At 44.0% G+C, this 26343-nt stretch overlaps 1 protein-coding gene across 2 annotated transcripts in view; it reads right to left on the reverse strand.

The window, feature by feature from the left end:
• Positions 1-397: 397 nt before the first annotated feature.
• The window catches only part of PINX1 (PIN2 (TERF1) interacting telomerase inhibitor 1), a 61710-nt gene continuing 35764 nt past the window's right edge, over positions 398-26343 (reverse strand). For both annotated transcript variants that reach the window (XM_054629685.2, XM_077176488.1), the window contains exon 7: positions 398-3402. In XM_054629685.2, the coding sequence (XP_054485660.2) occupies positions 2794-3402 (609 nt within the window). In that variant the 3' untranslated portion in view covers positions 398-2793. The remainder of the gene's footprint in view (positions 3403-26343) is intronic.

The raw sequence follows: 26343 nt of genomic DNA on the forward strand, positions 1-26343 counted from the left end.
GTTCCCAAAGCAAAAAGGAAAAATTTCCTTCAGTCATTGCTGACCCGGGGTTACCAAAACTGAAAACATTTTAATATCTGTGCTGCGAGTGCCTCTTTCCCCGTTGTGGAGCGACAGCAGAGCAGGGATTCTCATTTTCCTTGGTGTCCAGGTAATTTCACTGGGAGCCACCTCATTCTGTGAGGACAATGGATGAATTTATAACAAAAGGCCTCGGAGTTTGAAAGTCTGATTTTCGCGGAAATGAAACCAAGTCGCTCCTTTGTGCTCGCATTCTGCTAATTCCACCATCTGGGCACTGACGTAATTCTTTTTCTTGTGCTTTCTAAAAAAGGCCTTCTTGCCAAACCCAGAGTTGGGTTAAAACAGAACTCAAAACCCACTAGAAGCAAACAAACAAAAAATATATATGTAATTTATTACTCTGAGACATGTTTCTCTTGTTCCAGTCATCCATTTCACTGGACAGTATCTGGTAAGAAGAGCTTTTCACTGAGTAATGTTGACCACAAACACAGAGCAGAGCAGTTAAATCAATTGTTTCTGTCAAATACAAGCAATTTATGATTTATGATTATTTATTTATTATGATTTTCCCCTCCTACAACCACATGCAGAGCTTGGGGCACATTAAAATTCCACATTTCCCAGGATAAAGTGCCGTGTATTTATTGCAGAAATAGAAAATCTTCCATTGGTAGCTGATGCTTCCATCTGAGCCAGATTTAAGTCTTGGGTATCCTGAATTTAACAGAAGCAACAGCACAAATTTAAAGGTTTATTCCCAGTTTTATTCTTCCTGTAACTGATACTGGAATGTGGCCAAGCACCCACAAGAATCAGCACACAGGAACACGTGAAAATTCACAGAGGGAACAAACAAACAAGCCCAGCAATATTTGGGGAAGGAAACCTTATTCCTTGAGTAGCACCTTTTTAAACTGAAATCCCAGAGAAGCTGTAAAGTTTAATTGGCTTAAGAGTTAAAAAATAATAATTGGAAACAATCAGGCTTTTGGATTCTAATAACAAAAAATTCTGACTTGTGGTGAGGAAGAAATCAGGAGGGATGCTTCAGTTTAACATAAAACATTATTTTGCTGTATTCTTTCACTGAGAAGTTGATTTTTTTCACCTCAAGCACGAGTTTCCTCCCAGTTTGACAATAACTGATGGTATTTGGTGGTCTTCCATTTAAGGAAGCCAGGGACAAGCAGATTATGGTGAATAATAATTGTACACCCTGAAAAGGAGATGCAACAAGGGTTAAAACCCCTGGCATGTGAAATCCAGGGAAAGGCATCTTGTTCTCCTGTACAAGAAGTGAAACTTCATTTTGCTGCAGTGAATGAGCATGTCCTGAAGGCATGGGGAAAAAAAGGTGCTTTGGAAACCAAGAGATCTTAAAAAACCAGGGTTGAGCTGCAACCAAACCATCCATGTGGTCTGGGTGCTGCAGATGGAGCTTCCTCCACTGCACAATAAAGGCAGCTTAAGGAAATTTTTTTCCCTATTAACATCTGCATCTTGACAATGTTCCTCAGACCGTGTTAAGCAACTCCACTGAGCTGAGACAATATAAAAATGTACCCATTTTCTTCAGCAGAGCAGCCAATGGGATGTTTTAGATTTACACTGATGAAATCCAGCCAGGCCTGGGTGAAATGAGCAGCTCATGGATTTGGATTCTGGATTCTGCCAGGGTAACTCTCTGGTCTTCAGGGTTGTGCTGTCAGTTTGCTGTGGCCAAAGAAATATCAGAACAGGACACCAGGAAGGGGAATCCTTCTTCCCATTCCACCACTTCCAAGCCCACCCATCTCTCATGACAGCTCTAAATGACATTAAAATGCCAAAATTCAAGCTGAATGTTTCAGATCTCCCACAAAACTGCTTGTGGCAGTGCCCAGTTGCAGCATTCCTTATTTCCAGGCTTATAATGAGAAACAAGCTCTAGTTTGGTTATAAATCCAAATTGCAAGTTTTCAATGTGTGAATGGCACATTGAAACAGCAATCTGACTGTGCTTTTAAAATCTTTTGGTCTCCCACTTTCAGGAAAAAGCCTTGCTCTATCCAAGGCAGCTTTCTGGATTCCAGAGGTACCAGTGAAGAGATCCTGAGTATGTCCTGGAAATCAAAGATTTAGGTATGGTTAATAAATGATAAGGTAAATACACATTTCCTTTGGCTTTGGTGCAAACTTTCAACTGTTTGACAATGGTTTGGAGGCACAGGGAGGTCTTTTTATTTCACCCTTAAGTGCTGACATTTTCTGAGCAAACTTTTAATCAGAGTAAGCATTTTGGGAAGAAACAACATTCATTTTATATGTAAAAAGAGATGAATGTAAAAATTAGACACCACTTTTCAAAAATCAATGAAAAAACACAAACAGCTTTGCAAAACCCCTCTGCTTCCAGAAGGTTCTCACAAGTGAAAACAATTTTAATAAAAATGCAGTACTAGGGAGCTTTTCAAATTTTTTTTCCTGGATTGAGAAAAACACAGTCAGGTGAAGCAGAAAGTCATTCCCTGCCTTTCACAGTCTTGGTGTGTTAATCCTCCATGTGGATCCCTTTTGAACATGGACTGAAGCTCCTGTTGGCCCATCACCACGTTTTCCCCCTTGGGAGAGCTGTGTTTAGATAGAGTCTGAGTTTAGATCCAACCTGTGTTTAGACCCAGTTTGTGTTTAGATCCAGCTGGAGCTGGAGCAGTGTCCAAGCCTGGATTGGTGCTGTGTTTACACAGAGCCTACTTCAACACAGACTCACCCCTGAGCCTGAAAGGGTTAAATGTTCTTGCAGTGCTTCTTTTTCTTTCTGGGTGTTCCTTCCCCACATTCCCCTGTCTCCTCTTTTTGCTTTTTGTGCTTCTTCTTGTGGCGTTTCTTCTGCCTTTCCTCCTGCTCCTCTGTGCTGAGTTCCTCCCCCTCAGACATTCCCACAGAAATTTCTCCATTGCCTGTATTCTCATCACAACTGATGTTTTCTCCTTCATTTTCCTCTTTATGTTTCCTCTTTTTTTTCCTTTTGTGACATTCATTTAATGGATCATCCAGTTCTTTTCCATTCAAGCTCCCTGTCTTAGGCTTTTTCCCTGGTTTCTCACAGTCCTCTGTCCTTTCTGCCTCATCATCTCTCTTCTGCTTCTTCTTTTTCTTTTTGATTTTGGTTTCCAGCTCTTCTGAAGGCTCCACAGCTTCATCAGCTGCTGGGCTGGAATGATCCACCTTTGGTTCTGTTTCCTGCTGGGATCCCTTCAGCTTTGCCATGCGCTTGGCAAAATATTCCTGGACAGTGAGAGCACTCTTCACTGTGTTGGAACCATCTCCAGGGCTGGAGAGCCACTTGTTCCTCTCCTTCTCTTCCTGGGAGTCAAGATCAGCCTGAATTTCCTCCTGCAAGAGAACAGAGAGGAGCAGGAGTGAGTCAGGAGTCATGACTTTAAACATAATGCTGGTTTTTTTGCACACTAATAAGGAAAATACTGAAAAGCAACGTGGTGCTTTGAAAATTAACTGTGAAAGTACAGATTTGGGTGGAAGTGAGGCAGTCCTTAATGTGAAAGATGCTGTAGGTTTAGGGAAAAGAGGTGGAAGGAGGGAAGGGAGCAAGAGAAAACAAACCAAGACAATTTTCAGTTTTAGTTTACCTACTCCTACATAACTCATGTCTACCAGTGCCATACATAGTACATTACACTGACTTTACAAAGCACATGTCTCTGCAAGACATAAACCAGCATGAAAAATGATCCACTGCAATCCATTAGCCTGTGGCACAAAGGAAATCCCATGCCTGGAATAACTCTTCAGCAAAGAACTTGTAATCCAGGGAGCAATCCAGCATTGAGGCATCTCTTCCATCTTATCTGATCTTTGGAAATGTTTGTTTCAGAGCTGCTCTGCTGTCAGGGTGTCCCAGATGTTGTTATTTAAACAGGCTCCATTTGATCACACGTTATCAGATGGCACAAACAACATCACAGGTTACATCTTACAAGGTTTCTGCAGACATGAAATAAAGAGCTGCTCATCTCCAGCTGCAGGTGAAGAGTCTCCTTTCTAGAAAGGAAATATCAAACTAAGAAATATCAAACTAAAAGCAAATTAGAGCTCTGGAGCTGGATGTTATGGATGGCATGAAGAGAATTGACTGAGAAAGCAACAAATGCCACAAGATGGAAATGTATAATTTGTTAAATTATCTGACATTTACAAAAGAAACAAACCAGAAAGGCAGCTGAAATTAAGGCTTGTTCACATACATACCAAAGCACTCAAAACAAAGCCTTTGTGGTATAGCCTTTTGCTTGGCAAAAGTCACAAATGACTCTTGGAAATGTCCCAAAGTTTCATAGAATCACAGAATCATTCAGGTTAGAAAAGAGCTCCAAGACTATAAAGACCAACCTGTGACTTTACCCCACCTTGTCCCCAGCCCAGAGCACTGAGTGCCACATCCAGTCACCCCTTGGACACCTCCAGGGATGGGGACTCCAAACCTCCCTGGGCAGCCCCTTCCAATGCCTGACCACTCTTTCCATGATGAAATCTCTCCTGATGCCCAACCTGAGCCTCCCCTGGCACAGCTTGAGGCTGTTCCCTCTCCTCCTGTCCCTGTTCCCTGGGAGCAGAGCCCGACCCCCCTGGCTGTCCCCTCCTGTCAGGAGTTGTGCAGAGCCACAAGGGCCCCCCTGAGCCTCCTTTTCTCCAGGCTGAGCCTCTTTCCCAGCTCCCCTAGCTCATTACTTGTTTTTTTAAAGCCTTGTACAAACCACAGGGAACAGGTACCCCCTCTGGATGGGAAAAGCTGGGAAGGATGGTGTAAAATCCTCACCAATATCTGCCCTACAACCCCTTCCTAAAGGAAAGGGGATCCACAGGGATTACAGTCAGAGATAATTCCTTGATTTTCCATTCATAAATGCACGGATGGGTAAGAGCATCCACTCTGCCCACACATCCTGAATCCTGCCTGCCCAAATCAGAGCAGTCAGATTTCACAGCCACTTTCACTGCCATAACCTGATACTAGAGGAAGGCCAGCAAAGAGCTGGGAGATAAAACCCCACTTATCTCAACACTTTATAGTTATTGTGTGATGCTGCAGATAAGGGACCTGGCTCTCTTGAGGGCATCATTAAACTTGCTGGCTGAAGTTGGGTTTATTAGGGTTTGTGAGTAAGGTTTTCCAGGTCTGGCTCCTTATGCATCCATAACCTTTACTCCCATGAGCAGGAATGCAAAAATTGGTGTCATTAGTGATGCATTAAGAGTGGTGATTTCCTCATCCATCTGCTTTCAAGAGAGCTATTCCAGTGGAACGAAAGTAAGGCTGCACTTGAGATTCCAGTGATGTTTGTGTGGGCACTTATCAAAATTAGGGACTTTTCTTGTAGGGATATGTTGTAGTGTTCCTGAAGGGTTATGAAGTAATTGAAACTATTTAACTTCTGGCAAAGAAGCCTGAAAAGGGATGTGGAACACAGGGTAAAAACAGGATGTATCCACACATGTCTCCACACAGGTTACATTTGAAAGGGGAGTGGCAGAAGAAGTTTAACAAGACAGAATTCCCAGGATAAATGGGTTGAGCTATATTTATATTAAATATTTTTAGTAAGACCTAAACCAACAAACAGGGAATCCCATGTCATCACAGGATCATTTAGCTTGGAAAAGAGCTCCAACACCATCAAGTCCATCCTGTGACCATTCTTGTCCCCAGCACAAAGCACTGACTGCCATGTACAGGCCTTCCTTGGAAATCCCTCCAGGGATGGGGACTCCAAACCTCCCTGGGCAGCCCCTTCCAATGCTTAACAACTCTTTCCATGAAGAAATTCCTCATGATGTCCAACCCAAACCTCCCCTGGTGTAACTTGAGGCTCTTTTCTCTCATCCTGTCCCTGTTCCCTGGGAGCAGAGCCTGACCCCCCTGGCTGTCCCCTCCTGTCAGGAGTTGTGCAGAGCCACAAGGGCCCCCCTGAGCCTCCTTTTCTCCAGGCTGAGCCCCTTTCCCAGCTCCCTCAGCCCCTCCTGGTGCTCCAGCCCCTTCCCCAGCTCCATTCCCTTCCCTGGACAAGCTCCAGCCCCCCAGGGTCCCTCTTGTTGGGAGGGTCCCAGAGCTGTCCCCAGCACTGGAGGTGCCCCAGCAGTGCCAGCACAGAGGGACAATCACTTCCCTGGCCCTGCTGAAGCCCAGGCAAGCAGGGTCATTTTCCTTCCCCCCACAGCAGGATTTTGACACCCTGGATTGCAAAAGGACAAACAGACTCCCAGGTTTTCAGCCAGAACCGTTTCCCTCCCCACCCTGATGTGTAAAACACACTCAGGCTCAGAACACCCATTACTCCCTGGCCAACCAGGAAAGGATTTTCTCATTGCCTTGGTGACTTCAAGTCCTGACAACTTAATTACTGTAATTGAAGGCAAATATTACTTGAACTCTAAACATTTCTTTCTTTTCATGAAGTACATTAGGCATAAAAACAAATGTTCCTTTGGTTAAGCAGAGGAGTTCCAAAGGTATGTACAAGTTTAGAAAATAAGAACCTTGCTCAGAAACTCCTTTATTGATAAGAATTTTAATAACCACGGGCCACTGAGCACAGAATTAACAGGGCATGGAGACAAGCAAAGAGGTGCCAACCCTAGAAAACCTCTGAGTTTAGGAAAAGCTTATGTAAAACCATAAATCACCTGGAAGGGCTGTTAAGTGCCAAGGTATTCCTGCTTCTGTGGTGTACCTGTCCCAGTAGCCATGAGAACACTGCTGAACTCTAACCAGGGGTCTTCTCTAACCCCTCACAGTTTATGTAATTCCTCCCCTGCTTGACCCAACACAGAGAAAAAAATTCAAAGAAAAATAAGGCAGATATCCCTAAAAGTGGATTGTGCTGCTGAAGCTTCTGAAAGACAAAACTTTCACCAGATAAAGGAGAGAAATATTCTGGCTCCAGAGAACTGATGATCAGGTAAAAGGGAAAGAGCAATTATGCTGAAACTAGAAGGAAACCTGAAGATTGGACCTTGCAAATTATGTTTGTCCATGCCATGAGTTCCAAAATTGCCTGAGATTAAATTAGAAGGAATTGGGAATAGGGAATTGGTAGGATGGTCCCAAGCAGAACAAAAGGACTGCTTGAAATGTGGTGTTAAATGTGGAATGAGTAAGAGGAAACAATAGGAAAATTCAAGGAGAGGTTGGGAAGTGCACAGGAAGAGATGAAGGTCAATTACAGGCAGAAGTTCCCTGTAAATATCATCTGTTTATGTAATTAGTGAAATGTATGGAAAATAATCTAAAGGACATAAAGCACTCCATGTACCACCGTGTTTTTCTCTGCCTTTCTTTGGTTGCTGATTAAATCATTAAGGGAGTGCACTAAACTTACAGAGGGAAATCCTGGTTCCCTCGAATCCTGCAGGATCAGGATTGCATCTCCAGGGCATCCCACTCTCAGAGCACCTTTCAGTTATTTAGTGAAAGGAAAAAACAGGGAGTTATGGTCAATGATCAAAGGAATTCACATCAGTGAAAACAAGAGAAGAAGCCTAAAGGGAGAGGGATTTAGACACTACATGAAATCAAATGGGTCTGCAATCCAACCTGGTCTAGTGCAAGGTGTCCATGGCAGAGGTAGGAATGGGATGAGCTTTAAGGTCTATTCCAACCCAAACCATTCTGGGATTATTATAATTAATATTCAAAAATAAGATCTGCACCTGCACGTTACCCTGGGAGGAAAAGTGAGACAGAAACCCATGGGCAAAGCAAAGGGTGCTGGAAACATACAGGAGCAAGAGAAGCAACCTGGATTAATTCAGAGAACTTTCCCTCCTCTTCAGAATGCAAGTATTTCCTTTTTCAAACTTAAAATCATAAAACAGGGGAGTAAAATAATCTCTTGTACCATCTCTGTCTGCTACATATGAACTACTATTACTCAAGCCCAGTAATTTCACATGACTTTGCTTTGTTGGTACTAATTCACAACGATTTTGTGAAATCTGATTCACAAAAACGACGCAAAAGGCACAGTCCAGAAGGGATGAGCAAAAAGGCAGAATAGAGCTAAACTATTTTAGTTGGGTCTCACTTAAATGACAGTAAGTGGGCTGGATGAGGCACATGGAGCCTGAGTTCCATGGAAAACACAGGATCACTCTTAGCTTTAAAATGGAGCCACCGCTGTTCTGCCTTTCTTACCAACTTCCTTGCTGAGAAACTGTAACAATAAGATTAAAATAATCCTGTTCTGTTCCTGCTGCTTCAGATCCTCACTGAGAGGTTGGTAGGACCCCCATGCAGTGCACAAAACTTGAGAGGCAAGAGCTGAGGGCATCCCTGTATCTTTCCATCCCAGGAATGGCTGCAGATGATTCCTGAAGAGTCACTCTGGAGCTTGCAGACATCAAGGATGACAGAGTCTTGCTTTAAGGAGCTGACAACTTCAAGTTAAGTACAAGCATTAACATTTGGATTGGGATCAAACAGGCGGGAGGGTGAACAAAGACCTGTAGCCTGATGAGTTTAAGCAGGATTAAAATAAATACATGCATAAATAAGGCCACATACCATCAGTTCTGCAGTCAATTCTGGCATCAGAACAGGTACCCAGGAGGCTCTAATGCTTTTAATTTACCTAATTAAAATTGGTTTATTGCAGACAGCATCTTGTGGAGAGGTGATGAGAACAGACTCCCAACACAGACAGGGCTGATGCAAAGGGAAAACAGGACAATTGCTCTGTGCCCATGAGGAAAAGGACAAGCAGCAGGTGGAAATTACCCACAGGAAAACTTTGCCAGTAGGAGAAATCAGTATGTTTGTGAAGCCTTAACAATCACTGGGAGTCTCAACCACTGAAAACAACTCAGCTACCAGGGAAGTGTTAGGGGGAGTTAATTCTTGATTGGAATGGAAAATTTAAGATCTGGACTCCAGAAGCATCTTTCAGTTCTGTAATGCTTCCAAAACCTGAACAGGGATACAATTTGACCTCCTGGTGATCACGGAATTGTTAAGGTTGGAAAAGCTTTCTCAGACCATTGAGTCCAAAAATTCCCCAGCACTACCAAGACCATCACCAACCCATGTCCCCAAGTGCCACATCCACAGAGCTTTTAAATCCCTCCTGGGATGAAGTTTCCACCACTTCCATGGGCAGCCTGTTAAAATAAATGAGGGTTTAATGAAAGAGATGAGAAGCAGGGATACTCAACCTGGACAGAAGTGGTAAAAATTCAGGTCTCCTGCAACTTCTGTTTTTTGTTGACTATGGTGGTGTAATCACCAGAACATGCCACATATCCATAGGAAGGTTTAATTTTACTGTGATTTATCCTGAGTACCAATAGAACAATGGATCCACTGATGGGAAATGGAATGAGAATCCTGCAGGTCCAATACCTGGGTGACATGACACTCGTTAAAAGGACAAGTTCCAATTATTACAGAGAAGCACTTTCCTGTTTGACTCTGTTAAAATAAATTCTATGCCAGAATATATTGAAACATCAGCTGTGTTGATATTAACTTGCAGTTGATATTCACTTCTACACTCCACATGAGCCATCAGCTGTCTCTAACCCAGCAAGGACAAGAAGAGAGGTAAGGAAGTAATTAATGGAAAGGGGACAAGGAAAAATGTTTTCCATGGAATTATGAAGATCCATTTTTGCTACATTTGCAACTACAAAAGAGCAGATTGTTTCTCTAGCAATCAAAAGGCTGAGGAATTTTATTATAGTAAGTCTATGCCTAAAATAATCTGGAGGTTATTAATAGGATCATTGACCTCTGGAGCAGAACTACTGTGAGTGCTAGACCAGCTCCACTTTTTTTAGAGGAGCTGAACCTTTTTTTGGAGCTAAATCTCCAAAGACAGAGGCTTTACCATCCTTCAGGATATCCCTGTTGTGATTACAGAACCATGGAATGGTTTGGGTGGGAAGGGACCTTAAAGCCCATCCCATTCCACTCCCTGCAATGGGCAGGGACACCTCCCACTATCCCAGAGTGCTCCAAACTCCATCCAGCCTGGCCCTGGATATGGCACCACATCCTAATGAGGAGGTTTTATCACCATTTAATAGCACCCATTTCACCCCACTGCAACAATCCAGAGGTGCTTGATTTTCATTTACGTTGTATTTGCTGATTCCATTTTTATTTCAGTTTTAAATTCTGTGGTGATGTGTTTCTATTAAGACCACATCCGAATTCTCCCAGCCTGTCTCGTCCTTCTGTTTTATATTTTTGTCAAAAGCTCATCCTCTACCTCAGCAAGTGGCCAATTTTAGCAATTTTCATTCATTCTTATAATTCACGCACCAGAAAACCCCCATCTCTCTTGCTGAATACTCCTGGAATGCAAAATGCCATTTGTTTGTGATACAAACAATCCATTTCCAGGGGTGCAGGATGAGCTGGAGCCCAGCCTGATCCCATCAGTGAAACAGGAGCTTCACAATAGAGCTGTGACACTCAGCCAGGTTTTGCCTCCAGCCTGCAAACACCAGCAGAACAGGAAACAACAGGGTTGCAAAAGTGCAACGGATTAAATTTTGGCCAGGGACGTGATTGCAAGGATAGTCCTGGGGATTCATTCCAGCTGTCCTGAGCAGATCCTGGTCAGGCCACAGCACCTGTATTTCCAAGGGCAGCTTGGGAATCCTGGCACTGTGTCCCACAGGGCACACACACACACTTCCTCCTACTGTTCTTACACTTTTCAGGAAAAAGAACACAATTTATTTAAGTTATTGCACAACAAAGGCAGAGAGTAAAGTCCAGGAGCTGAGGCTAAGGGGGAATACACCATGGGATAATTCCCAAGAGGTGCAGAAGGCTGAAAGCACATAAGGAATGAGTTAAAAAAAAACCTCAGCACATGGCAGAGAAAATCCTTTTCATATCTTGAGAGACACTTAGATATCCCTGTGACATCTCATTCCACTCCAGCTCCTCTGCTGAGGCCAGCACAACCTCTCTTCCTTCACATTTCCCTTCAAATTACATCTGTGCCTTAGACTGGATATAAACAAAACCACTAGGAGAGATTTCCCTTAGGATCTCTCTATTGGCACGAAGCAGAGATCCAAACACAGTGACTTCATCTTCCCAAAAAGCACCTAAATCAATTCTAACTGTTCTGTTCTCACCTTGAATAACAGAGGAAGTGCAGTCCAGCAAAATGAGCACAGGACTGGGAAGGTCACGTTTCCCAAGTTCTCTTCCCAGCTGCTGGGAAACCCTGGAGAAGTTATTCCCTCCAGCTCTGGCACAGGTTATCAAAGCACAGAACATGCCTGATCAACTGCATGAAACTCACAGCAGAGCTAAGAGTTTCATAAAGGGTTTGTAAGGTGCTCTGAGACCCTTCACAGAGGTATCCCAGATGAACAAGCATGGAAATAACCCTGGAATTCCACTCATGTGCAGCTGGGGCTGGGACACAGAACACAGACGTGACCCAGCAGCACTTCTGTGACAGATCTGTGAGGAATCAAAGCACCAGGATTCTCAGGTACTGTATTTTAAAGGAGTAGGCAGGAGAAAAATCATGGAATGGTTTGGGTGGAAGGGACCTTGCAGCTCATCCAGTTCCACCCCCTGCCATGGGCAGGGACACCTTCCACTGTCCCAGGTTGCTCCAAGCCCCGTCCAACCTGGCCTTGGACACTTCCAGGGATCCAGGGGCAGCCACAGCTTCTCTGGGCACCCTGTGCCAGGGCCTGCCCACCCTCATAGCCAAGAATTCCTTCCCAATGTCCCATCTGTCCCTGCCCTCTGGCAGTGGGAAGCCATTCCCTGTGTCCTGTCCCTCCATGCTTTGTCCCCAGTCCCTCTCCAGCTCTCCTGGAGCCCCTTTAGGCCCTGGAAGGGGCTCTGAGGTCTCTCTGGATCCTTCTCTTCTCCAGGTGAGCACCCCCAGCTCTCCCAGCCTGGCTCCAGAGCAGAGGGGCTCCAGCCCTTGGAGCATCTCCATGGCCTCCTCTGAATTTGCTCCAGCAGCTCCATGTCCTTTTGCTGTTGTCCCCAGGGCTGGAGGCAGCTCTGCAGGTGGGGTCTCACCTGAGCAGGGCAGAGCAGCAGAATCCTCCCCTCCCCTGCTGCCCACACTGGGGATCAGCCCAGGATGCAAATCAGTGCAGATTGCTTTGTTAATCCTGAATCCAGACTCTAAATGTCTAAAAAGTCTTCAAAAGTCCAGGAGAGTCATCCCTATCCCTGTCCCCAGTTCTGTGGGTACTGTGCCATGCTCAGAAGCAATCCAAGCCTTCTCCACATGTCCTGGGCACTTTTTATTATTCCTGTGCAATGTGTGTGGAATGGGGAGCTGCTATTAAGGATTCAGGAGACCAAACCCTTGCTGATTCTTGAGTTCAGGATTTCTTCCTGAGCCCCACAGATAGAGAAGAACCCCAAAGGAAGTGACAAGTGGGCTTGGCCAGCCAGACTGAATATAAGCAAAGGTATCAATGAGGGCTCTGAAGATTTGGGATGCTGAGAGAAAGAATGGAATAAAAATCATTGGAAGCACCCAGAGGAGAGAAAGGAGTTCTGGTAGCAATTCCAAGAGCAAGCACAGTCACAGCAGCACAGCTTTGGCTTCTGACAGAGGAAACTGCACATGCTTTGAAATCTGAAAACAACACCTGCCTGTGTCAAACTCTTCTGGCTCTTTCCTAATAATAAATGTGGAAAAGCAGATCTGTGTACAAATAAAGTGCTTCCAGGAGCATTTGAAGCAGATAATTCAAACCAAAGCTTTGCTCCTTTCCCCTTCCCCTCAGAAAATGCTTCTCAAAGGGAAAATCGACACTTGAGCCTCTTCTGTTCCTCTGATGTGAGAGGATGATTTGTGGGAGAGCTGATCCATGGATCCAAACCAGCTCAGACCTCTGGGCAAGGAGAAAGACATTTCCTGTTTTTCAGCACCAGCAGTGGCCCAGGAGCCTGAGAAATACCTTGTGTCACTTTGTTGTCACTTTTTAGTGTGCCTTCATCAGGCTTGGTTCCTTGCCTCTAAGCAGGTGCAAAGGGGGACTCAGAGCACAGGGAAATGAATCAGAACTTCCCAATTTGGGGCAGGACAGACCAGAAATACCTTAAATACCAGCAGGGCCCTCCTGTGTAGGCTAAAGGAAAGATGCAGAAACACAAACAGCAAGACTGAGAATGAAATTTGAAATAGAACAGCAGGGCTGTGAATGCACATTTTTTTCCTTCTCTCCCATCTATAATGGTCTGAAGAAAAGAGTTGGTCTGAGGAATGGGATTTACTTTTTAAAGAAGACCATTCATGCAGTGTGGCTACAGTTCATAAGGATCTTATCCTTGTTTTCAAGGATTCACTACAACCCAGTCAGGTACAACTCTCCGATGCTTCCTTAAACAACCCTTCTGACAATCAGCTCCTCAGATCAATTCCAACTGGGACTCATCCTCCCCTCCAAAAACCAACACAACTCTTCTCCTCTCAGCTTCAAAATGCTGCTCCAAGTGTTTCCCTACCCATCTTGCCCGTGTCCTACCTTACCCTCTCGCTATCTGAGATGTGTAACATCCTGCCCTTGTTCTGTCCATCATTTCCTTGCAAGCTCTCTGGGGAAGCAATTAGCCCACTTGTGAGCACTCTACAACATAATTAACAAATAATAACCACTGAGAAATGTAGGCCAAAAAAGCCAAGTTATCACAGCCCCATTTCTGCAGAGACTTGCATTGTTCCGTGCTCGCTTGCAGCTTCCAAGTTCCTGGAGGCACAAATTCCCCTCCAAGGCAGCACAAAAGCAAAGGTGAACGCTGTGTTTTAAAGGAGATGTAAAATGTTCTGACTTTATTTGGATTTCCAGGCTTTGCTGCTTTTCCCTGCTCATTAACACGACTAGTTGTGAGTATTTACACAGTTTGGTTCTAAATTAACTCTGGCAACGGGAGCACTGAAGGAAGGAAAGACAGGATGACTGTAACCATGAGCAAGATGCAACACCAACATAATGACATCATTTAGGATGAAAAAAACTGCTGGAGGAGACAAGGACAGAACCTATTCTTGGGTTTCCATCCACACATCCCACAACAGCCTGTAGGGAATGGTAACAATTATCAGGGAAAGCCTAAAAACTCGCTCTAATTTCAGCAGCAAATAAAATATTTCCAACTCCTGAGGCTTCCTACTGTAAGACAGCTCTTCCAGGCTCCTGCACACTTCCTAGGGAGTGTTATGAATCCTGGGCATCCCTTCAATACTGAAAAATAAGGTGCCAAAGCAATTAGACAAAGGTTTCCAATAAGGCTGAAGCAGAATGCTGCTGGGGAGCCAAGGAAGCATAAAGGAGGATGAAGAAAGGGAAGAAAAGAATAAATGATCAGTTTGGAGTGATTATTGGGATGGAGAAAGATGGCATTTGGAATGTACAAAGGAACAATATTGAGGAAAGAGGGGGGAGAAAGTATGTGGTTAAATCTCCACATTTTACAGCCTTGAGTACATCAACAATGATGACCATACTCTGAAATTCTGATTTTAGATCCACCCACCACTGATCCTGTCCTGAAACACCAAACTGAGGTGATCCCCACTAAAAACAGGAAAGTGAACAGCACATTTGAGCCACAAAGCAGCTGGAAAATCTGTAATGGAGCAGTTGGCACTAACTAATGGATAATCCCTGGAGCCTGAGAGTGCCAGGATGTCTCACCCAGCCCTGCAGCCTGAGCAAGACAGAGCACGTCTGCTGTGACCTGGGACAAAGGATCCTCATGGTCACTTGGTGAAATCTGCCATCCCTGGCACAACTTTGGCTCTGTTAACCTGCAGAACAACTCACCTGGTTTAACCTTAGGTCATTTGAGGAGAGAACAGCTCAGATCAGCACATACAGGAGAGAAATTTCCCAGGTCTGCTTTAGTGGTAAAGGAAGTCTTAAATGTCCAAGAGGAGAGGTCTTGCCCTTCAAAACTGATAAAAAACCACAGAATGGCTGGAACTCAGTGATCTTTAGGGATCCTTCCAATCAAGCCCTTCTGTGATTCTCTGATGCTATAATGTTGAGCCACTTTGTAGCCTCACAGTCAGAATCTAATCTCAGCTTTTCTGCTCATGGGCAATATAGATGTGATCTCCCAAGCATTAAAGGTGAAAACATTTGATTTATTCTCGTTTCATATCCATATCTGTCCAACCTGCTCTTGGGTTTACACTGAATTCCTCTCCTGAGAGTAAGAAGCCTCATTTTCTATCTTCAAAAACCCATCCTTGGACTTCTTTGGGCTGCTTTCCATGGTCGACCTTTGTGTTTCTGCTCTGCTTTTCATGGAATCACAGAATGGTTTGGGTTGTGAGGGAACCTAAAGCTCATCCAGTTCCACCCCCTGCCATGGGCAGGGACACCTCCCACTATCCCAGGTTGATCCAAGCCCTGTCCAACCTGGCCTTGGACACTTCCAGGGATCCAGAGGCAGCCACAGCTTCTCTGGGGACCCTGTGCCAGGGCCTCCCCACCCTCACAGGGAAGGATTCCTTCCCAATATCCCATCTATCCCTGCCCTCTGGCAGTGGGAAGCTATTTCCTGTGTCTTGTCCCTCCATGCCTTGCCCCCAGTCCCTCTCCAGCTCTCCTGGAGCCCCTTTAGGCCCTGGAAGGGGCTCTGAGCTCTCCCTGGACCCTTCTCTTCTCTAGGTGAACCTGCCCAGCTCTCCCAGCCTGGCTCCAGAGAAGAAGTGCTTTCCCTTTTTTTTTATTGTTTTGGTGATGACTGCATCCCTGGTTTTGACCTGGTTGAGTTTTAAAGGCACACTTGTCCTTCATTACACCAAGCACGAGCTTTATGGAACTGCATAAAGATTCTGCAGCAATGCAAAAAAACGCCAATGAGAAAATCCCCGTGCCTGCAATTCCAGATAGATTTCCTAGGATTTTATTATTAACACTTTGTGTAATGCCCTGAGGGGAGTGAAGAGCTCTCTGGTTGCCCAGTGAACCACACAAAACACAGAACCTGTGCCCCAAGGGACTTGCAGGTTAAAGCTCAGAGTGGGTACAAAACAATCCAAATAATTGCCAGATAGGCGACCCCGCAGGCAGCGCTCGCGTTCCAAGCCAAACGTCTCCTGGCACAGGAGCTCTGGAAATGGAGTGGGAATGGGATGCTTATCACAGCTCAGCAGCAAACTGCTCCAGGAATAAGCAGCAAAATGAAGACTCAAGAGGAAATGTCAGATTAAAGGGAAAACCAATTTGCTCCCAACGTCTCATTTGGTCCTAATGCTCTGCGGTCTGCATGTAAGGAAAAGAAAACAGAATTGTGGAATCATTGAGGTTGGAAAAGCCCTCAGAGATCACCGAGTCCAGACATCCCCCAACACTGCCAAGGCCACACCTGACCCATGTCCCCAAGTGTCACATCCACAGAGCTTTTAAATCCCTGCAGGGATGGGAATTCCACCACTGCCCTGGGCAGCTGTGTCAGGGCTGGACAACCCTCTCCATATTTACTAATATCCAATCTAAACCTCCCCTGGTGGAGCTTGAGGCCATTTCCTCTGGTCCTGTCACTTGTCACCTGGGAGAAGAACCTGACCCCCACCTGGCTGCACCCTGCTGTCAGGGATGTATCAGCCCAACACAGAGCTGGCTGTCCCCAGCCCCTTCCTGTTCTTCAGCTGTGAGAAGCTGTTGAGAGGGAAGTGCTGTTGGCTTGGGTCTCAAATCCATCATGGAAGGCTCAGGAGAGCTCAGCAAGAAGTCCTAAGTGTCCTGAAGCAGAGAAAAAAACAGATGCCAGCAAAGAAAGAGAAGAGCAAAGAGCAAATTTCTTTGCAAAGAGCAAAGAAATTCTTGCTCGATGCTGAGCATTAAAAAGGGCGTAGAGAAAAGGGAAATAAAGAATCACAGAATGGTTTGGGTTGGAAGGGACCTTAAAGATCATGGACAGGGACACCTTTCACTATCCCAGGTTGCTCCAAGCCCCATCCAGCCTGGCCTTGGACACTTCCAGGGATGGGGAGTGTCCCCTCATCCAGCAGATCTGAGTGGCCCCGCATTTAGCAGGATCACAGAAGCTTCAAGAGACGTTGCTTACCCCCAGTTACACTCTAAAATCCACCTTAAATCTCCTTGCTAATTTTGCTTTGCCTCCTTCCAGTTAATCCTCCACTGCCCTGCTCTTTCCTTGTGATTGCTCTCTGCTGATCCCTCCTGCTGCTTCCAGAGCTGGGTGGTCCTTCCACCATCAAGTCATCCCATCTCAGATCCCTGCAGTGACTGAGCAATGCCAGCTCAGGTTCATTCCCTTCATTTCCCCACACTTAATGCCCTGAGAAAAGCAGGAGGGTGGAGCCACGGAGTTCTCCAAGAACTCATTCCAAGCACAGGTGAAGGTCACGGCTGCTCCAAGGTGGGAGCTCTGTTTTTCATTTAGAAAAGGATGGTTGAGGTAACTCTAAGCAAAGAAGCTCCACTCCCTTTGCTTTTGGATATTGTGGCTGGATAATCCTGGACCTGGATAAAGCTTCTGACAGGTTCTAATAGAAGCTGTTTACTGTGGTTATGGAGTTTTTAACACTTTTTCTCCATGTGGATTCTTTGATGTTGAATGACACAGTTGAACCCAGTTGGGAAAATTATTTGTCTTTCCTTTTCATGCAACCATTTATTTTCACAAAGAGTAGGAACTTCATATTTGTCTGCCTTTGTCTGCCTGTGGATTGTGCCTCAAATCAGTGAGAGAGGATGGAATAGAACAACAAAAAAAAAAAATCACAGAATCATGGAATCATTAAGGTTGGAAAAGTCAATCCAGCACAGCCACCATGTTCACCATAAACCACATCCTCAAGTGCCACATACATGTCTTCCAAACACTTCCAAGAACGGTTAAGTATTCAAAAAATAAATCATCTATTCTTTAAGTGACCTGGAAGACAGGCTAAAAATGAAGCAGTCTTTTAAGTAGTTGAAATAAAACCAAAATAATTCAGTGTTGATAAATAAAAAGAAATGCACCTGGGTAATATAGAACCTAATATGAAATAGTATAAAATTAGAAAATCAGGATGTATTTCATCCAGCCTGTTACTGGATGTCATTGGTGCTTCTGCTTGTCTAAAATACCATATCTAAAAGAAGCTGGACAATTTTAAAAACAAGATATCACACAGATAGAGGTTAAAAAAAATCCCTATAATGCCAATTGGTCCAAAGCTCCCCAAAATCAAGTGTGCCAGAACTATTTACCATTAATTCCAACTACCCTTAACCTGATTTCTCAGACATTTTTCACCTCCTTCATGCAAACAGGACTTGTGCTAAAAGGAGTGTTGATTTAAGGTGGAAGTGAGGCTCAACGAGAAACAGGAAAACAGTAACAACAGTGTAAGTGACCACTAAAGACCATTTAGAAAAATATTTTGTGCTTAAACAGACAAGAAGCAGCCACAGATCCTCTTCCAGAGAGGAAACCACCTCTGGAAATGTGGAAACATCCAAATGGAAGCAGTGAGAGTAAGGTGAGGATGGCAACCACTAACATGACTATTTTTGCAGCAATCAACACCTCCTGAAGAAAAAAAAAAGCAAGAATTCATGCTAAGTCATAGGTGGTAAGAAGCCAACACAGCACTGAAGAGAAGGAATTGTTCAATTATTACCCTGGGTATGAGCATTGCAAATGCAGGCACTGACATCCGTGTTACAACCTGTTGGGGACCGCAGCATGTTGAAGGGATTAAAAGCTAATGACAGGCCACCATCCTCTTAAAATCCAGTGCCAGGCCAGGGGCTTCCACTTTCTCAGCTGAAACATCCACAGTTGCAACATCAGCCCGGTGTTGTTTGTTCCCAATGAAAGAGGTGATTCACTTTCTTTCCAGCAGCTGCACTGTAAAATGTTGATTAGAGTGTGAACCGCCCCCAAAATTTAAAGCAGAGTGGAAAAAAGAATACAAAGTGAGGCGTAAAAGGAGATGGGAGTCGAGAGGGAAATCAAAGCAGGGAATTCACCAGGAGGTAGAGATTTTATCAAAGCGATTGGTTCATTAGGCAGAAAATTTCACTGTCATTAAGACGGTGCTGCAGTGCTTTTTGTTAGTGAGTTCTTCAGGGCAGACACCTTTGTATTTCTACTTGTAAAACACCAATTAGTACCTCGGGCAGACTACAAACAAATCAACATTAAAACAAAGCAGTGAAACAGAACCATTTGTATCTCCTGCTAAGCCTGGAGTCACCAGGGCAGATTAAACTCCCTGGAGAGAGACCACATTCTTCATTCCCTAATAGCCTTCCCCTTGTTTGCTGCACATCTCTAGGAGTTAAAAAGCAGAAATTTGGATTTATCTCTCAGCTTGGGCTCAGAGGGAGTTCACCATAGGATGCTGCTGTGGCAATTCTTGTTACAAGTTTTGTGTGTGTGTATTCAAGCTGGTTTTCAATTAATGACAGTGTAATTGTTGCAAAGCCCACCCAGGACAGCCAGGCATCACTGCTTTCCCAACGTGCAAGTGAAGGTACCTGCTCAACATCCTCTGAAAGGCCACATTTGGGAATTAAAGAACAGCTGGAGGGGTGCAAGGAGCCACACTTGGTTCAGTCTAGTCCATATGGCTGGAATGGGATGGGTTTCTGACACTGTCTCCAGAAATTCAGAGGGGGTTTCCTCATTCACTTCCAAGCAGAATTTGGGAGGGAATTTACTTCTGTGGAGGATCCATTTCCTCTGATCCTGGTTCTTGTTCCCTGGGAGAAGAGCCTGACCCCCACCTGGCTACAATCTGTTTTCAGGGAGCTGTGCAGAGCCAAAAGGTCCCCCCTGAGCCTCCTTTTCTCCAGGCTGAGCCCCTTTCCCAGCTCCCTCAGCTGCTCCTGGTGCTCCAGCACCTTCATCTTCCAACCTGCCCTACCCACCTTCTCCCCCCTTCCCGCACACACTTTCTAAACAATATTAAATGTCTTTTCCTGTTTAACTCCCTAAAATATGTGCAGAGGAAAGGTCAGACACAGCAACAATCTGCTGGTTCAGGGTCACAGTAATAGTTAAGATGCCAGAATACAGATTCAGAGTCTGAGCCTGCCATGATTCACACTGAGGGCTGGTCAGGTTATACTTGCTGTAAGGAGAAAAATGGTAATTTAGCCTTGATGATTGAGAAAACCTGAAAATCTGCCAGCCTCATCTCTGCCTGGAGTGCCAGTAGCTATTAAACCCTTAACCAGGGACACAGGCAGGAATGCATGATTTGGGGTTTATGATTACTGGAGCAACATGAATGTCAAAGGTTGGGAGAGAACGATGGTCTCACCTCCATGTTCTACTCCCTGGGGTAAAGAAATAATGATTGTAAACAGAAGCAGCAGAGATGCATTTTTTATAGAGCTGGAGAAGCCTTTCCATGTTTAGTCAGGCACTCAACAGCCTGTGGGGTTGATGTAAAAGAGCACCAGGGATTTTTAAATACATCTGTCAAGATTCATACGAGCAGAGCTGATCCCTCTCAGAGGAAAGGTGATGGATTTCATGAGCTCTTAGATCCTTTCCTAAATTACCTCCTGTGTAAAGAAACCAGCTTGGAAATGGATTGAGAGCTCTCCTGAAGGAGTTAACCATTCAAACAGGTAATCTCTGAATTTTGAAAGAATTTGGCCACCAGAGCTCCTTCCCTACAACAGTTCCGAGGAGCTGCTGCCAACGTTAACATCGGGAGGCAGCTACTGACAGGTTTCATTTTGCCCAGTCTGATGCTGCTATTGACACTCATGCAGACAAGCCAGCACAAACAGGAATAAAAGGCCACCTTCCATGGCAACACTTCTCCAGGAACTAAGGAATTTACTGACAGCCCTGAAATCCTTGGCAGGTGGTGGGATTTGCTTCCCAAATGTCCCGGGGCACGGAAAAGCTGATGGGACTCACCTAACAGTGGTTCCTACCACGCTGCTGGGCAGCTCCAGAGATGAGCAACAGCCTCTGCAACATCCAGCAGGAATTACTGGGTAATGTGGCCTTTCAGGCAGAGGCCAAGTGATGTGGAAGGTTGGGGATAAATTCCAGTTGCAGAGTACAGAAATTTTTGCAGAACCCACAGCTACTTGAATTTTTCTTCAGGCTCAACAGCAAATGGAAAATTTCTTACACAAGAGTTACTGGATGGGGCTTGGAGCAACCTGCGATAGTGGAAGATGTCTCTGCCCATGGCAGGGGTTTGGAATTAGATCATCCTTAAGATCCCTTCCAATCTAAACCATCCATAACTCTAATTTCTGCCTCTGCATCTTCTACCCCAGTTCACCACCTAAGCAGGCAACTTTGTGCCAGTGCAGAAGGTAAAAGTGATTCAGAGGGAGGAAGCTGAGCTCATTTTGCCAAGTCCAGGGGAAGGGTGAGCTGTGTACAAGAATGTTCCCTCCCAGACTGGGATCTTCACACCCTGTGCTCAGACCAGTTCCCAGTTTTCCTGCCTTAGAGAAAAGGGGATGTGGGTGTAAACTGGGAGCTGAACTCCCAGCTCCAGCTCCTCTGCTTCTCAGAAAACTCAGCATCTCTATATTTGGGGTTTGAATCTAAAATTTAGGCCTTTAGTCCATCACTAGTTTGAAGACTGCAGAAAAGCCTTAAAATCTCAGCAAATTTAACCTGGTCTCAGATTCACAGCACTTTAGGAAAGCTTTTACAGCATTCCCCAGAAGTTGTGCTTTGTCTTTAAAGCAGAGCCGACAATAATGTGAATCCTGGAGAGCAGAAAGTCGTGCAAGAACAACAATGTAAAGGTTTGAGGATGATTTTGGAAATACCAAAAGACCTGCAGAGGCAGCTGAGAGCCTGGTATTGATGACAGATTAGCCAACCCCACGGGGTACAATTTGCATCTGATTCACAGGGACTGGAAGAGAACTAGGAAATTGGGATTATAATGGGATTAATCACATGACTCCAGGGATCCCATTCATCCTGCTGCTGAAGGGTCCTAGAGCTGCTCTGCACTGCCTGAGCTGCATTTGGGAAGTTATTTGAGGTTTTCTGGGACAGGAATATCAGATTGGAAGGAGGGAAGAGATAAAAGTTTACTGGTTTTCCACTCAAAGCCAGCCTTTATCAAAGTTATGTGACCACGAGCTGAGATTAAGGACGGTAGTAAACCTCAAATCCCAGCCTAGAGCTGAAAACCTTTGAGATTTAATGCTACTAATTCCTCCAGTCCTCACATTTACTATAAGTGACTGTTAAAAAAAAAATAAAACAAATCAATCATTCTGGAGGAACTGTTGTGAATCCTGAAACAAAGGGAAAGGATGAGATCATCGCTGTTTCTTCAGCCTTGGTGAGGTCTCCAAGTGAACATATGAAGCAGATGAGACTTGCCTCAGCAAGGCCTGCCAATGTCAGAGCAATAAATAAATGTTCAGAGAATGAGGCTGCACCTTCAGCTGATGTGAGCTGCTGTCAGAGCTGGGAAACCTGCAGAGTCCCAGGATTTCTGGGAAAATGAAGATCTGGTGCTGAGCTCCCCTGAAGGGAGACTCCAGAGCAAAGCCACTCTGGAAAGGGTCAGGCTGCCAGGCAGGCACTTAATTCAAAGAAAAACACTTCCAAAGAATTCTTTCCCATTGTGATCTTCTCTGTTGAACTTGGCATTGCCATGGAGTTCTTGGGCTGTCCTACACCAGGGACACCAAGGCCTGGGAAGCACTGAAGCAGCTTGTCCCAAACTGTTCAGCATCAATATTTGATGTGGGGACTCCTGGTTTTCTTCCTGCCTTTCTCTTCCTGGGCTTTGGCCATTGAGGAAGATTTTCACATGGAGCCAGAAGAGCTGGGACTTTCTGTGCCTCTCTTAATGGTGAAAATTAGGAATGAACCCTAACTGTTATTAAGTGCAAAAATGAGCTGCTCTAATCAATTCCTGACAGTGTTTACAGTTTTCCAAGAATTGGTTCCCAACCTGGAGTCACAGCCCAGGCCTTGGCACACAGCTCCAGGCACACCAAGGCCCAGGCATTCCTGGTGGAAGGTTCTCTTTGCTCCAATTCCCACTCCCTCTGCCTTAGACCCTTCACTTTTAGGTCATTTTTAGGTCTCTGTTGTCATAAGGACAATACATAAAAGAATGCTCATCTGTAACAACACTGTCCAAATAACCCCTTCTGTGAGGACATTTTTTGTCTGACCTTTGTTCCAAATCTGACAGCAAAATTCTGATTTTATAAAACTCTCTTGGAATACACTTTTTTTCTTTCCCTAGTTTTAAACTTAATTCACCTTCTGGTGAAAGTCTGAACAAACAATCAGAAATCAGGCTGAATTTATGCCCTTTGGGGGGAAAAAAATCACCACAAAACACCACAATATCTACAGAGATGCCTATTGACCCAGCAGTTATCAGAACTGTGGTGGGTTTTTTTTTTTAATTTTTATTCTTTTTGGCACTAACCCAGCTTTCTAAACAGCCAGTGACCCACTTTCACCTAGCTGGCCTCTGAAGTTGAGAGAAGATTCCTACCCTCTGGACGCTGGAGGCTCTGTTTGAAGTCCCTGCTGTCAGGAGATGGTCAGTTTACGTCTCCTGTCCTAGGACAGGAAAAGGATGCACTCTCAGCTCCATGTGTTGCAGGGAGATAAGCACAAAGATTTCTGTCCTATGCCCTTATCAGCTTTTCCTGCTACTCTCCAGAACAGACACCACCAAGGCTGGCAGTAAAAATTAAACTTAAGCAAGAGGAGGACAAAAAAAAAAAAAAAAAAAAAAGAGAGAAGTATTTCTCATAATTGTAATGCAAAAGATTGAAGTTTTGGGGAAAAAAACTCTGCTAGGATTTTTAGGAGTACTGAAAACTACCTAAAATCTTCTGTATTCTCAATGTAAACTGACCTACTCTGACACACCCAGGATGACTTAGGGTTTAAAAGATATCTCACAACTTAAATAATCTTTACTACATGAGAATTCTTCCCCTTGCAAATAAAACCAATTAGCTGGCAAAAGGACATTCCCTGCACATGGAAATGATCATGGAATTACAGAATGGTTTGGGTTGAAAGAGACCTTAAAGATCAACCTGTTCCACCCCTTCCCATGTGCAGGGACACCTTCCACTAGACCAGGTTGCTCCCAGCCCCATTCTATAAATTTAATATTTTTATTTTATGGTTTCCTTTGCTCCAAAGCCCATTCTATAAATTAATAGTTTTATTTCATGGTTTCTTTTGCTTTTCCTTCTCTCTCTACTGCTCCCTCCTTCTCCTTATGTTCCTTCAGTCCTGCCACCTCATTTTCTTAGTGTGCAGAGGACAGGCTAGAGAGAGCCTTCAAGGATTTTGGGTTATCTCCCATCTTTCCATCTCCTGCCCACATAGGATTTAATTATGGGTGCTTCAGCCTCCACCCTCTATAAAACTGGAGTTACTTCTTGTTGAAACATTGTCAGCCATAAGTGAGATGGACTCAACATCATTTTAGGAGGCACCTTCAAGTAAGACTTGAACACAGAGGTGATAAATAAATGTTCCAGATGGAAACTGAGTGTCCAGCTCTCCACAAAGCCTCACCTGGATCTACTAATGTAGAAAAAACCAAAAATCATCTAGTAAATACCCACACAAAATTGCCAAATGGCAATTTAGAGAATTTAGAAACCTCAAGAATTGCTCCTTTGCTCCTCCCCAGCCCTCAACATCATTATTTAAATCATGGCTGCACTGTCAATCTATAAATTGAAACAATTTTAGAAAACACCTCTCATGTAATTACAGCAGCTGTTAAATCCATGTCACAGATGTCACAGGGTGCCAAAAAATGGGGGGAGAACTTAATGGATGTGACAGAGCAGAGAAAGTTCTTGAGAACTTCAAGATTCCCAAATTCTGGACTTATTTTTGCTACCAGTTCTTTGTAGGACAAGGTGTTTGGGGAGACATTTAAAAGAACAGTCCAGTTTCATTTTTAAAAGCACACACTAACTTTCCAGGTGATTGAAAGAGATTACTCTGTATATCTATACAAAAGAACATGTGGAGACCCAAAATGAACAAAGGTCAATGAAGAAATAATCAATTTATTGGCATTTCAGGGAAACTAGAACTTTCCTCTTAGAAGTTCCTGTTTCTCCTCCTCCTTAAAAGAAGCTTCTAAAGTTTTGCTTTTAAAATAATTGTGTTCATGATACATTTTTACCCTTAAACATGACTTAGTGTCCCCATTAAGTGAAAAACACTGTTCTGTATACATGGAACACCAAAATTTATGTTACTCTTACTGCTGTTGAGTAAAGAATTCAAAAGGCGAATCATGAGGGCTCAGCATTTCTCCAACTTCATTCTGCCATTTCTCTTTAAGTTCTACCACAATAAAAAAAAATTTCCTCACTCAAACCTCCTGAAATAATACAAAAATAAGGAAATTACGATGAAATGCTCTTTAGGCAATTCAGGAATTATAGTGATGGCATAAAAAATGTCAAATGTTCCTTCAAACTGGAATGAAAGAAGTATTTTAGGACTCCAAACACATGAAAGCAGCACTGAGTCCAGGACTGAGGATAAACCAGCATGTGTGTGTGTGTGTTTGTGTGTCTGGGTGTGTTTATCCCTGGATATCAGACAGGACAGGAAAGGAAGAGTTGAAACACTTGTCCAGAAAATGCTCAAAAAGAAAACACAGCCAGGACAAATTTAGCAGCTTTACTTAGCTGGGATATCAAAGGCAGAGCTGACTGGAAAAGCAACCACCTCTCAAGAATGGCAAAATAAACTCAGCAGAGTCTCGGGAGGAAAACCCGGATCAGAGGCTGGATTTTGTTAACTGCTGCTGTTTTGGGTAAGTCAGGTCCTTTCTGACACTGCTGAGATAATCTTGTCAAAGAACAACAAAAATGAAAAGCCAAAAAAGAAAAAAAAAGGACAAAAAGACAGTCAAGACAGACACCAGCCATTTCAGGGGGAATCTGTTTGGTAAAGTGGCTTTGAGGTGTTGTCTGAAGAAACAAAACTTGGAATGAACTTCCTAAAACATTTTTTTTAAATTTTCTTTTGGTCTCCTTTGGAAAAGTGAATTTCAATAGGCTGATTGGCAAGTTATTTGTTGATCAAAGGAAAAGTCTGAAACACATCTGAAACAGATTTTCTGAATAAAAAAAAAAGCATTTCATGCTCAATTCAGAAGAAAGCTTCTCCAGCAGAAACTAGGCTATTTGCATTTTTTTTTTAAAGGAAGCTTCCATCAACTAAAATGAGCCAAAAGTGACATGTTTTAATAAATTCTGTCTTGAAGACATGCAGACCTATTACCTGGATATTATACTGAAATCATGGCTTAGAAATGTGATTTTCTA

This window comes from Agelaius phoeniceus, chromosome 3 (genome assembly GCF_051311805.1).
Source record: "Agelaius phoeniceus isolate bAgePho1 chromosome 3, bAgePho1.hap1, whole genome shotgun sequence".
NCBI classification, from domain to species: Eukaryota; Metazoa; Chordata; class Aves; order Passeriformes; family Icteridae; genus Agelaius; species Agelaius phoeniceus.